The sequence below is a fragment of the Carcharodon carcharias genome, chromosome 6 (assembly GCF_017639515.1).
Source record: "Carcharodon carcharias isolate sCarCar2 chromosome 6, sCarCar2.pri, whole genome shotgun sequence".
In the NCBI taxonomy this organism is placed as follows: Eukaryota; Metazoa; Chordata; class Chondrichthyes; order Lamniformes; family Lamnidae; genus Carcharodon; species Carcharodon carcharias.
In genome coordinates, this window is record NC_054472.1 from 189860893 (window position 1) to 189875389 (window position 14497).

At 44.7% G+C, this 14497-nt stretch overlaps 1 protein-coding gene across 1 annotated transcript in view; it reads right to left on the minus strand.

Annotated features, from left to right (window-relative positions):
- Positions 1 to 14497, minus strand: part of LOC121279009 (laminin subunit alpha-3-like) — a 509546-nt gene that overhangs the window by 311136 nt on the left and 183913 nt on the right. Inside the window, exon 7 of the mRNA XM_041189741.1 lies at positions 13738 to 13853. Within this exon, the coding sequence (XP_041045675.1) occupies positions 13738 to 13853 (116 nt within the window). The remainder of the gene's footprint in view (positions 1 to 13737; positions 13854 to 14497) is intronic.

Here is a 14497-nt window from a genome sequence, read left to right on the forward strand (position 1 = left end):
TGAGGTGTTTAAGATGATTTAAAAAATCGTTAGGGCAGATAGAGAGGAACTATTTCCTCTGGTTGGAGGAGTCCGGAACAATGGGGCATAACCTTAAAATTAGAGCCAAGCCATTCAGGGGTGATGTCAGGAAGCGCTTTTTCACACAAAGTGTAACGCTTTCAAGTACAAACACATTTCCATCTGTTCCTATTCAGATGAAGTTACATTGTTTCATAGTTTGCCATTGTGAGATTTGAACTCTTGATCTTGGGGTTATAAGCCCAGTACCATAACCACTTGGCTATTTAGGCAGTGGAAATCTGGAACTCACTCCCGCAAAAAGCTATCAAGGTTGGGGGTCAATTGAAAATATCAAGACCAAAATTGATACATTTTTATTGGGTAGGGACATTAAGGGTTATGGAGCCAAGGTGGATAGATATAGTTAAGATACAGGTCAGCCATGATTTAATTGAATGGCGGAATGGGGTTGAGGGGCTGAATGGCCTCTTCCTGTTCCTATGTTCTTACTGTTTCCATTTAGGTTTCCTTTGACCCCATGTCGCTTGCTGGCCGTGACACTATGCAGACCCTAGATTTCTACCAATGCCACTCTTAAAAGTGTAGGCACAAGGACCAGATTTACACCCTTCCATTGGGGAAGTGCCTCTGCTCCAATCAGCACTGCAAAGGCTGGGAACAAAACCCCAAGAATCATTGGGCTGCAAGGACAAAGGTGGGGTGGGGTGGGGAGGACATCTATGGGTTTCTATTACAGCTTGGTGGAGGGACACCCTCTGCTCATCTACTATTCCTTTACTTATCTTTCCAGTGTTGCTGCTACAGTCAGCATCCCAGATTCCGATGCTAGTGGCAGTCTAATTAGGGAACCACCACTTTTTTGTGCCCTAGCCAATACTTATCCATCAACCAACATCTAAAAGTAGACCATCTGGTTATTTTCACATTGCTGTTTGTAGGAACTTGCTGTGCACAAATTGGCTGCAGCATTTCCTTACATTACAACAGTGGGTGCATCTCAAAAGTAAGCTTAAAGCACTTTGGGATGTTCTGAGGTTATGATTGGTGCTACATAAATGCAAATTCTTTCTTTCTTTAACCCTGGAAGTCTGCCATTGTTAACAGTAGAAACTACCCATGGATTTAATCCTAGCAGTCCTGGGTACATGAGGATACTAGGAGAACATATGAACTTATGAATTGGGAGCAGGAGTAGGTGCTGACCTTCGATAAGAAAGTGGAAATATGCAAGTATGCTTTTAAAAAAAACACTGTTTAAATCCTTCTTACCTCCCCCAGATTGAACTCCAATTTGGATGCTCTGGCTGCCGAGTGGAATGTGCCTCCTGTGGTATGTTGGAAGTCATGGACACACCATGTGTCCTAAACAAACACAACTGCAGGATGTGTCACTGGCTGCAAAAGCTTGAGCTCTAGGTTTTGGAACTCGCACAGCAACTGGAGTCACTGTGGTGCATCCACAAGACTCAGAGCTATGTGGATAGCACATTTAGGGAGGGGCTCACATCGCAGGTTAACAGTGTGCAGGCAGAGAGGGAATGGGTGACTGCCAGTCAGTCTAAGAGAACCAGGCAGCTAGTGCAGGTAGTTCAGGAGTTCCCTGAGTCAATCTCACTCACTACTGGGGGTTACCACTGGCCAGAGGCTGAACTGGACTAGCCATAGAAGTACTTTGGCTGCAAGGGTAACTCACTTCCTGGCTCCCTAAAGCCCGTCCACCATCTACAAGGCACAAGTCAGGAGTGTGATGGAATACTCCCCACTTGCCTGGATGAGTGCAGCTCCCAAAATACTCAAGAAGCTCAACACCATCCAGGACAAAGCAGCTTCCTTGATTGGAACCACATCCACAAACACTCACTCCCTCCAGCACTGATGCACAGTAGCAGCAGTGTGCACCATCTACAAGCTGCACTGCAGGAATTCACCAAGGCTCCTTCGACAGCATTGTCCAAACCCACTACCACCACCATCTAGAAGGACAAGGGCAGCAGATAGATAGGAACACCACCATCTAGAAGTTCCCCTCCAAGTCACTCACCATCCTGACTTGGAAATATTTCGCCGTTCCTTCAATGTCGCTGAGTCAAAATCCTGGAACTCCCTCCCTAACAGCACTGTGGGTGCACCTACACCACATGGACTGCAGTGGTTCAAGAAGGCAGCTCACCACCACCATCTCTAACATTAAGGGCTAACATCCCTGCGGGCAGGTTTGCTAGTGCTGTTGGGAGGAGTTTAAACTAGTTCGGTGGGGGAGGGGACACAGAATGTTAGCAGAATAGGGACAGATCATAATACAGTAAAATAATCAAGTCAGAGGGAGTACAGCTACATTAAGTTTCAAGGTAGTAAGGCAAGGCTGGATGGCTTCTACTTTAATGCCAGGAGTATTACAGGTAAAGCGGATGAGTTAAGGGTGAGGACTGACATGTGGAATTGTGATTTCGTAGCCATCACTGAGATGCGGTTGAGGGAGGGGCAGGATTGGCAGCTCAACATTCTGGGATATAGAATCTTCAGGCGAGATAGGGGAGGGGGTAAAAGAGGAGGAGGCGTTGCATTATTAGTTAAGGAGTCAGTTACTGCAGTAAGGACAGATGATATCTTGGAGGGGGCATGGAATGAAGCTTTATGGGTAGAGCTAAGGAATAAAAAAGGGGCAGCCACATTGTTAGGTGTTTATTATAGACCCACAGATAGTCAGCGGGAAATTGAGGAGCAAATATGTGCACAAATTGCGGAGGTGTGTAAAAACAAAAACAATAGGGCAATTATGTTAGGTGATTTCAACTTTCCCAACATTAATTGGGATAGACATAGTGTTAAGGGCTTGGATGCAGTGGATTTCTTGAAATGTGTACAGGGGAACTTTTTAGGTCAATAAGTAGAGGGTCCAACAAGGGACGGTGCAGTGCTGGACCTAATTCTGGGGAATGAAGCCGGACAAGTGGCTGAGATGGTGGTGGGGGAGCATTTTAATGATAGCGACCACAACATGGTACAGTTTAAGTTTGTTATGGACAAAGAAATAGACAAGTTGCAAAAAAATGTTTTGGATTGGGGGAAGAGTGGATTTTAGTAAGATAAGGCAGGATCTGGCCAAGGTAAACTGGGAACAGCTACATGTGGGGAAATCGACAGAGGAGCAGTGGGCGGTATTCAAAAAGGAAATGGGGAGGTTACAGGCTCAACATGTGCCGTCTAGGGTGATAGGAAGGAGTAACAAGCTCAGAGAACCATGGACGACCAGAGATATTCAGGTTACGATGAGAAGGAAAAGTGAGACTTTTAGCAGGTACAACGGAAGCAAATCAGTGGAGGCATTAGTGGAGTGCAGAAAGTAAAGGGTGGAGCTTAAGAAAGCAATTAAGAGAGCAAAGAGGGGATATGAGAAAGCTCTGGCTGGTAAAAGAGTAAAATCCCAAATATATTCTATAAGTATATCAATGGGAAGAGGATAACCAGGGAAAGAGTAGGGCCCATAAGGGACCAAGGGGGCAATCTATGGGTGGAGCCAGATGACATCGCTAGAGTGTTGAATGAATACTTCACATCCGTCTTCACCCAAGAGAATGAGGATGAAGATATCGAACTTGGGGAGAGAGAGACTGTGAGGTTCTTAAGCAAATTGATATAGGGAGTGACAAAGTATTGGAGGCGTTGGCAGGCTTAAAAGTGGACAAATTCCAGGTCCGGATGATTTGTGTCCCAGACTGCTGAGGGAAGCAAGGGAGGAGATCACAGGGGCTCTGAACCAAATTTTTAATTCCTCCCTGGCCACGGGCAGGTGCCAGAGGACTGGAGAACAGCTAGTGTGGTTCTGCTATCTAAGAACGGTCGTAGAGATAAGCCAGGGAACTACAGGCCAATAAGTCTCACGTCAGTGGTAGGGAAACTATTGGAGAAAATTCTGAAGGAGGGAATCTTTCTCCACTTGGAGAGGCAAGGTTTGATCAGGGATAGTTGGCATGGCTTTGTCAGAGGGAGGTCATGCCTAACAAATTTGATTGAATTTTTTGAGGAGGTGACCAGATGTGTAGATGAGGGTAGTGCAGTTGATGTAGTTTATATGTATTTCAGCAAAGCCTTTAACAAGGCCTCACATGGGAGACTTATAAAGAAGGAAGATGCACATGGGATACAGGGTAAGTTGATAAGGTGGATTCAAAATTAGTTTAGTTGTAGGAGACAGAGGGTGATGACAGAAGAATGCTTTAGTGTCTGGAAGCCAGTGTCCAGTGGCGTACCACAGGGATCTGTGCTGGGTCCCCTGTTATTCGTCATTTATATAAATGACATAGATGACTATGTGGGGGGTAGGATTAGTAAATTTGCTGATGACACAAAGATTGCCTGGGTGGTTAATAGTGAGACTGAGTGTCTTGGGTTACAGGAAGATATAGACCGGATGGTCAAATGGGCAGATAAGTGGCAGATGGAATTTAACCCTGAAAAGTGTGAGGTGATACACTTTGGAAGGAATAATTTGACAAGGAAGTATTCAATGAATGGCATGACACTAGGAAGTTCTGAGGAACAAAGGGACCTTGGTGTGTGTGTCCATAGATCTCTGAAGGCGGAGGGGCATGTTAGTGGGGTGGTGAAAAAGGCATATGGGACACTTGCCTTTATCAATCGAGGCATGGATTACAAAAGTAGGGAGATCATGTTGGAGTTGTATCGAACCTTGGTGAAGCCACAGCTGGAGTACTGTGTGCAGTTCTGGTCGCCACATTATAGGAAGGATGTAATTGTACTGAATTGGGTACAGAGGAGATTCACCAGGATGTTGCCTGGGATGAAACATTTAAGTTATGAAGAGAGATTGGATAGACTTGGGTTGTTTTCGTTGGAGCAGAAAAGATTGAGGGGTGACCTGATTGAGGTGTACAAAATTATGAGGGGCATAGACAGGGTGGATAGGGAGCAGCTGTTCCCCTTAGTTGAAGGGTCAGTCACGAGGGGACATAAGTTCAAGGTGAGTGGCAGGAGGTTTAGCGGGGAGTGATGAAAAACATTTTACCCAGAGGGTGGTGATGGTTTGGAATGCATTGCCTGGGAGGGTGGTCGAGGTGGGTTGCCTCACATCCTTTAAAAGTACCTGGATGAGCATTTAGCACGTCACAACGTTCAAGGCTATGGGGCAAGTGCTGTTAAATGGGATTAGGTAGGTAGGTCAGGTGTTTCTCACGTGTCAGTGCAGACTCGATGAGCCGAAGGACCTCTTCTGCACTGTGTGATTCTGTGATTCTCAAGGGCAACTAGAGATTGGCAATAAATCCTGGCCCAGCAAGAGAAGCCCACATCCGATGAATTAATTTTTAAAAAAACTAAGCAGTTTTCCAATTTGGATACTGGTGAAGACAATGGTTCTTCAGAGCAGCGCAGCAACAGCGAAGTCAGTGACACCATGGCTGGCTCAGCTACACAGGAATGGAGAAAGAAGAGTGGAAGAGCAATAGTGATAAGGGATTCGATAGTTAGGGGAAAAGACAGGCATTTCTGCAGCCATAGATATGACTGCAGGATGGTATGTTGTCTTCCTGGTCAGGATCAAGGGTGTCATGGAACGACTGCAGGATATTCTTCTGGGGGAGGGTTAACAGCCAGATTGGTCCCAACAACATAGGTAGGAAGAGAGATAAGGTACTGAAAGCAGATTTTAGGGAGCTAGGAAAGAAATTAAAAATCAAGATCTCAAAAGCAGTAATCTCAGGATTACTCCCAGTGCCACATGCTAATGAGATTAGGAATAGGAGGATTGAGCGATTGAAACATGTGACTGGAGAACTGGTGCAGTGGGGATGGCATTAGATTTCTGAGGCATGGACTGGTTCTGGGGCAGATGGGACCTGTACAAAATGGCGGGTTGCATCTTCACAGGACCGGGACCAACATCATCGCAGGGAGATTTGCTACTGCTGTTGAGGGCTGTCTAAACTAGATTAGCAGGGGGTTGGGAACCTGAGAGGGAGCTCAGATTGGAGGGAAGCAAAAACTGGTAACAGGAAATAGAAAAATAGTAAACAAGATTAGAAGGCAGACAAAACAAAGGCAAGCATCAAATAGGATCAGAATGCAGAATAATGTTAAAAAGACAATATTAAGGGCACTCTATTTGAATGCACGTAGCATTCACAACAATGTGGTTGATTTGAAGGTGCAAATGGAAGTAATGGGTATGATTTATTTGCTATTATGGAGATGTGATTACAGGGTGACCAAGACTGGAAACTGAATGTTCAGAGATATTTGTCATTTAGGAAGGATAGACGGAGGGGAAAAGGAGGTGGGGTAGCACTGCTAATAAGGGACAAAATCAGTACATTAGTGAGAGGATCTTAGATTGAAGGATCAAGATATAGAATCAGTTTGGGTGGAGCTAAGAAACAGCAAGAGGAGGCAAACATTGGTGAGAATTAATTATCGGACAATAACTATATTTGGGCACAGGAAATTAGACCTGCATGTAACAAGCGTAATATAGTAATAAAGGGTGGCTTCAATTTACACATAGACTGGGTAAACCTAACTAGCACTAATACTGTGGAGGATGAATTCCTGGAGTATGTACGAGATGGGTTTCCAGAGCAGTTTGCTGAAGACCAACTAGGGATTGGGCTATTTCAGATTTAGTATTATGTAATGAGAAAGGGCTAATTAATAGCCTTACTGTAAAGGAGCCACTAGGAAATAGTAACCATAATATTATAGAGTTTTACATTAAATTTGAAAGTGATATAGTTCATTCTGTTACTAGGGTCATAAATCTAAAAAAAGGAAATTATGAAGTTATGAGTGGCAAGTAGGCTATGGTGGATTGGAAAATGCATTCATAGATTTGACAGTACACAGCGATGGTTAGTGTTTAAAGAGGTATTATATGGCCTACAATAAATATACATTGCTCTAAGACACAAAATCCCAGCAGGAAAGGCGAATCAACCATGGCTTAAAAAAAAGTTAAGGATTGCATTAAATCAAAGGAAGTGGCTTATAAAGTTGCCAGAAAAAGTGTAAACCCAAGGATTGGGAGCAATTTAGAATCCAGATAAGAATGACTAAGAAGCTAATAAAGACAGGGAAAGGAGAATATGAAAGCAAGCTCGTAAATAACTTAAAGTCAGATTGTAGAAGCTTCCTTAGGTATGTTAAAAGGAAAAGATTAGCAAGGACAAATGTGGGTCCATTACAGGCGGAGACAGGAGAATTTATAACGGAGAATGGGGAAATAGCAAAAAAACTAAACAATTACATTTGGCTGGGATTTTTCAGGTCTTGCCCGCCACGGGACTGGGAAATCCCAACTTTTGTGTTTGTCTTCTCCCAGAAATACTAGGGAACCAAGGAATTTGTGAAAATAAGGAGCTGGAGGAAATTAGTTTAAGTACAGAGTTAGTGTTCAAAAAGTTAACTGGATTGAAGCTTGATAAATCCTTGGACCATATGAACTACATCCCAGAGTGTTGAAGGAGGTGGCCACAGAGGTAACGGATGCATAGGTGATTATCTTTCAAAATTGTATAGATTCTGGAAAGGTTCCTGTAGATTGGAAAGTAGCAAATGTAACCCCACTATTTAAGAAGGAAGGGGGAGAGAAAAGGGAAAAGTGCAGATTTGTTAGTTTGACGTCAGTAATAGGTAAAATTTTAGAATCTATTATAAAAGGATGTGATAACTGGACACCGGAAAATGATGACATGATTGAGCAGAGTCAACATGGATTTATGAAAGATAAATCTTGTTTGAGAAACCTGTTGGAGTTTTTTGAGGATGCTGCTTGTACATAAAAGAGAACCAGTAGATGTGGTGTATTTGGATTTTCACAAGGCTATCTATCGATAAGGTCTCACGCAGGAGGTTAGCAAACAAAATTAAAGCACTTGGATTATGGGTAATACAATGCTATGGATTGAGAATTGGTTAACAGACAGAAATCAGAGAGTAGGGATAAGTGGGTCATTCTCAGGATGGTAGGCTGTTACTTGTGGGGTATCGCAAGGATCAATGCTTGGGTCACAGCTGTTCACAATCTATATAAATGATTTGTATCTGGGGACCAAATGTAATATGAACATAAGAACATATGAATTAGGAGCAGGAGTTGGCCACTTGGCCCCTCGAGCCTGCTCCGCCATTCAATAAGGTTATGGCTGATCTGATTGTAACCTCAACCCCACATTCCCACCGAGCCCTGATTACCTTTCACCCCCTTGCTTATCAAGTATCCATCCACTTCTGCCTTACAAATATTCAAAGACTCTGCCTCCACTGCCTTTTCAGGAAGATTTCACAGGCTCATGTTCCCCTGAGAGAAAAAAATTCTCCACATTTTTGTCTAAAATGGGCGACCCCTTATTTTAAACAGTGACCCCCGATTCTATGTATAATGTGCACAGGTTAAAGAAACTGGCCCATAGTTTCCTGTTTCCTGTCTCCCTTGTTAAATAAAGGAGTTAAATTAGTTATTTTCCAACCTTTTCTGAATCTAGTCTCAGGATAAGGGGCAGGCCATTTAAGACTGAAATGAGGAGCAATTTCTTCACTCAGGGGTTGGTGAATCTTTGAATTGTCTACCCCAGACGGCTGTGGAGGCTCAATCATTGGTCCACTCCTACATCACCCCCTACACCTCAACCCCCTCCCACGGCACCTTCCCATGCAACCGCAGAAGGCGCAACTTTACTTCCCCTCTCCTCACCGTCCAAAGGCCCAAACACTCCCTTCAAGTGAAACTGCACTTCACTTGCACTTCCCTCAGTTTAATCTACTGCATTCGCTGCTCCCAATGCGGTTTCCTCTACATTGGAGAGACCAAATGCAGACTGAGTGACCACTTTGCGGAACACCTTCGGTCTGTCTGCAAGCATGACCCAGACCTCCCTGTCGCTTGCCATTTCAACACTCCACCCTGTTCTCATGCCCACATGTCTGTCCTTGGCCTGCTGCAATGCTCCAGTGAAGCTCAATGCAAACTGGAGGAACAGCACCTCATCTTCCGACTAGGCATTTTACAGCCTTCTGGACTGAATATTGAGTTCAACAATTTTAGTTCATGAACTCTCTCCTCCATCCCCACCCCCTTTTCGATCCCCCTTTTTTCCAATAATTTATATAGATTTTTCTTTTCCCACCTATTTCCATTATTTTTAAATGTATTTCCATCCATTGTTTTATCTCTACCTTTTAGCCTATTTCGATCCCTTCCCCCCACCCCACCCCCACTAGGGTTATCTGTACCTTGCTCATCCTGCTTTCTACCCTTAATGTCACCTATTAGCACATTCCTTAGATAATATCACCACCTTCAACACCTCTTTGTTCTTTTGTCTATGACATCTTTTGGCTATCTCCACATATCACTGGCCCTCTATCCAGCTCTACTTGTCCCACCCCACCCCCCTTAAACCAGCTTATATTTCACCTCTTTTCTATTTTTCCTTAGTTCTGTTGAAGAGTCATACGGACTCGAAATGTTAACTGTGTTCCTCTCCACAGATGCTGTCAGACCTGCTGAGTTCTTCCAAGTATTTTTATTTTTGTTTTGGATTTCCAGCATCCGCAGTTTTTTTGCTTTTAATCATTGAGCATGTTCAAGACAAAAATTGATAGATTTTTGGAGACTAATGACTCAAGGGATATGGGGAAAAAATGGTGTTGAGGTAGATGATCAGCCATGATCTGTTTGAATGTCAGAGTAAATTTGACATGCTGAATGGCCTCCTCCTGCTCCTATTTCCTATGTTCCTATGCTAATCTGCATGCTGCTGTTCTTGTCTGGGACAAGATTTATAGGATCATTCAGGAGAAAATGAGGCCATTTGACCATCATGCCTGTGCTGGAGCTATCTGATTAGTTCCACTCCGTCTTGTTCTCAAACCCTGGAATTTGCTTCCTAGTAATTCTGGTCCTGGACATGACCAGTGCCAGAATCGGCTGTTGGGCATCAGGGCAACAGGGCTAAATAAATTCATCTTATGGCTAGAATTTTCCAGTCCCGATGATGACAGGCATATGGCAGGCGTGAGTGGACAATATGGCAAGAAGTCCAAAAAGCAGAATTAAACTGTCATGAAGCCAGTTTGCAATCGTCCGCTCCACCCGTCAATGGCGGGTCGTGTTTCCCGCTGCCACACATCAGAATCTAATTTCAACACTTGAGCATCTCATTATTAACCCAACTCATCCAAATCAGCCCCCCCACGCTGGATCATCTTGACACATCGGCATGATTGCTCATCGATGTATTTCACAACTGTACATAAGCGACATGCAGCTGGTGAGCTGCACTTTGCTTGGGACTTCGAGGTTTGATTGCCTACCTTGCTTCATGCAGCACTCACGGTCATCAGTGCCAGGCTTCGCAGACAGAATCACATCACATTTAGGGGGTTTACGGGCAGGTCTCTACCTACCATACCAGCCACAGGGATGCAGGACTAGATCTTTCTTCGGGAAGGGGGAAAAGAGACCTCAGGCAAGGGAAAAAGCTGCAGGGTGAAGGCTGTACTGGGAAATGGGAGTATCCCAGGGTGCGCGTGGGGGCACATGTTGATCTGTGCAACTGGCCTCAAGATGGTGATGGCTGTGGAGGCAGTCTCTAGAGGGGATGAGGCCAGATGGAGTTGTGAGGGTGTGTGTGAGAGAGTGAGTGGTGATGTCCCTTGATCTGGATGTGAGTGAGATGCCAGTGAATGTGTGATGGGCTTGTGAGTGTGTGAGTTTAGAGTGATGAGATGGTTGCCTTACCCTGGAGGCACAGCTGAGATCGTTCATCCATTTCCTGCATTGGATGACCAACCTCTTTTGTGCAGCATTGGCACTGACCACCACTGCCTCCCGAACCGGAGTGGTGAGGCCGATGTGACTCCTGCAGCCAGATCGGGGGTAGAGGACATCGCGGTGGGCCTCCAGTGTCCAGAAGTCACTGGGGGGAGCTGAGCTCTTCCTAGCTTGTGGGCCATGTCTTCACCAGGGCAGTCCTGGGCTGCAAGCATGGAGAAATGCTCATGCGGCTGCAGTTCAAACATGGTAACTGGTATGAGGAAGCAGCAAGGTAACGACGGAGAGGGCAAATCAGATGTCACCCGCCAGTGAGACACTGTGTTTCCTGTGGCTGCATAATTAATGATGCTGGAAGGGGACAATACGGCGTGAAAACCCACCATTGTGGCCGGTGGGCAAAATGACATTTTTCACGCCCGCTACTGCACTTAGTGCAAATCTGAGGGGATTCCGCCCTACGATTTCTCAAATTACTTTTGCAATTAGTTCAATGAAAAAATATTTTTGTTGAAATTATCTGATTTATTTATTGATTTAACTTATTTATTAACTTAGAAACAAAGTTTCTAACAAGGAGTAGGCCATTTGGCCCTTCGAGCCTGCTCTGCCATTCATTATGATCATGGCTGATCATTCAACTCAATAACCTGCTCCCGGTTTCTCCCCTATACCCTTTGATCCCTTTCGCCCCAAGACACATATCTAACTCCTTCTTGAAAACACACAATATTTTGGCCTCAACTACTTTCTGTGGTACCGAATTCCACAGGCTCACCACTCTCTGGGTGAAGAAATTTCTCCTCATCTCAGTCCTAAATGGTCTACATCATATCCTCAGACTGTGACCCCTGGTTCTGGACTCCCCCACCATCGGGAACATCCTTCCTGCATCTACCCTGTCTAGTCCTGTTAGAATTTTATAGGTTTCTATGACATCCCCCCTCATTCTTCTGAACTCCAGCGAATATAATCCTAATCGACTCAATCTCTCCTCATATGTCAGTCCTGCCGTCCCAGAAATCAGTCGCTGCACTCCCACTATAGCAAGAACATCCTTCCTCAGATAACTTATAACTCTAGACAGAAATTATATTATTACATCAGTGATTTGTCTTCCCCATGCAAGCAATATAAGCATAAAATGAAAACTTGCATGAAAACCACAAAAAACACAACCTAAACCAGACAGCTAAGGTGCTGCAGTGTGTATCATCTGCAAGATGTTCTGTAGTAACTTGCCAAGGCTTCTTCAGCAGCTTCTTTAAACCCATGACCTCTACTAACTAGGAGAACAAGTGCAGCAGATGCATGGGAATGCCGCCACTGCCCCTCCAAGGACAGAATAGTCCCACATTCGCATTCAGGCGAGTAAAACAACGTTTTACCTACTGGCCGCAATGGCGGCTTCTCACGCCATATCGTCCCAAGCCTGCCGCATTAATTATATATTCCAAGGAAACACGCTGTTTCCATAGCAGGTGGGCTCTCATTTGCCTGCCACACCATCACCTCACCGCTTCATCACGCTAGATGCCATATTTAAAGGGCAGCCATGCACACACCTCCCACTGATTCAAGCCCAGATCTGCTGCATGAAAGACATGGCCCCAAAAGGCAAAAAGACTGCAGCGCCCAGGTTCAATGATGCATCCGTCGAGCGCCTTTTTGATGCCGTGGAGGCTCACCGCGATGTCCTCTACCCCCATTTTAGATGCAGAAAGGGCATCAAAATGGTAGGTAATGGCTGTGGTAATCAGTGCCAATGCTGCACAGAAGAGGTTGGCCATCCAATGTAGAAAGAGAATGAATGGTCTCATCTGTGCTGCCAGGGTAAGGCAACCATCTCATCACTCTAAACTCATACACTCACAAGCCCATCACGCATTCACTAGCATCTCACTCCCAGCTCGAGCGACACCACCACTCACTCTCTCACACACACCTTCATTTCTCCATCTGGCCTCATCTCCTCTGGAGACTGCCTCCTCAGCCCTCACTATCTTGAGGCCACTTGCACAGATCAACTTGTGCCCCCACAAACACCCTGAGATACCCTCCTTTCTCAGTACAGCCTTCGTCATGCAGCCTCTTCCCCTGCCTGAGGCCACTTCTCCCCCTTTCTCAAGCAAGCTCTAGCCCTGCAGCCATACAAAATCACCCCTGCCTTATGGCTGGTCTGGTAGGTAGAGACCTGCCTGTGAGCCTCCCTAAAACTGATGTGGTGCTGCCTGTGAAGCCTGGCACTGATGACCACGAATGCTGCCCGAAGCAAGATAGACAAACAAACCTTGAAGTCCCGAGCAAAGTGCTGCCCGCCAGGTGCACGTTACTAATGTGCAGTTGTGAAACACATTGGCGTGATTGTGGGAGGATGATTCAGCTTGTGGGGATGAGTGGGGCAGTCTAGCCTTATAATGATTTGCCGATGTATTACAATGAGGTTTCCGACATTCAATGGTGGGTAATGCAGCCTGTCACTGACAGGCTGAGCGGATGAGTGCAAACTGGTTTCAGGATATCCTGAAACCGATTTTTGGCCTTCTCACCATGTTGTCTGCTCATGTCGCGGAGCATGCCCAACACCAGCGGGCACGAAAAGTTCTGCCCCAAATCATTCACCATCCTGACTTGGACTTATATTGCCATTCTTTCACTGTCGCTGGGCCAAAATCCTGGAACTCCCTCCCTAACAGCACTGTGGGTGTACCTAAAGCGCATGGACTGCAGCGGTTCAAGAAGGCAGCTCACCACCACCTTCTCAAGGGCAATTAGAGGTGGGCAATAAATGCTGGACTAGCCAGCAACGCTTACATCCCAGGAATAAAAAAAGGCAGGTTACTTTACTTTGCGCCTGTTAATAAGAACTGCTGTCCAAGGGCAATGACATCCCTTAACCTGTGCTAAAATTAAATATTAATACTCACGTTCACATTCATTGGCAGATGAAGTAGTAGCTGGTTGCCATTGTTTCTGATTGTACCCAGGACAACAGTGGTCACATGATATTCCACAGGTGTTATGCTGGCACTCACACTGCAATCTGAACATCACAATCCTTGTCAGTAACATGTAATCAGAGACAACTGCTGTCAATGTTTTGACTTGGAGTCAACAAATTTTGACAAATGTCTTACACAGAAACTAGAAACTAAACATCTTTTACATAGTTTCACTATTATAAAATAATAGTCTAAGGTAATTACAAAGAGAACCAGCGAGAAGGTGATGAGAATTTGTTTTATGCAACATAAAAATGTGATCTGGGATGTACCATTTCAAAGGGCAGTGGTAGCAGGTCAAATTAAAACTTTTAAAAAGCAATTTGATATTTACTTTTAAAAAAGAAAAAATCTGCAGACCCATGGGTAAAGAACAGAGGGGGGGGGGGATATGAATAATTTGATAGTTCTTTCAAAGGGCCGGCATAGGGATGATGATTGAATGGTTATATTCTGTGTTCTGTGCTGTATGGGTTGACGAACACGGTCAGAAAATGATTCAGCATGAATCTGATTTTTTGAGTGCTTTTTTTAGATATCAGAATGAATGTAGTTATAATCAATTTCTGGTGCATTTTGCTGATGAGCTGATATAAAAATGATGCGTAATGATATACTTCCGATAACTGGTTAACCGACTAGAAGAGATTTGCCCCGATTTGTCATAAGAAAATGACTAAATTTA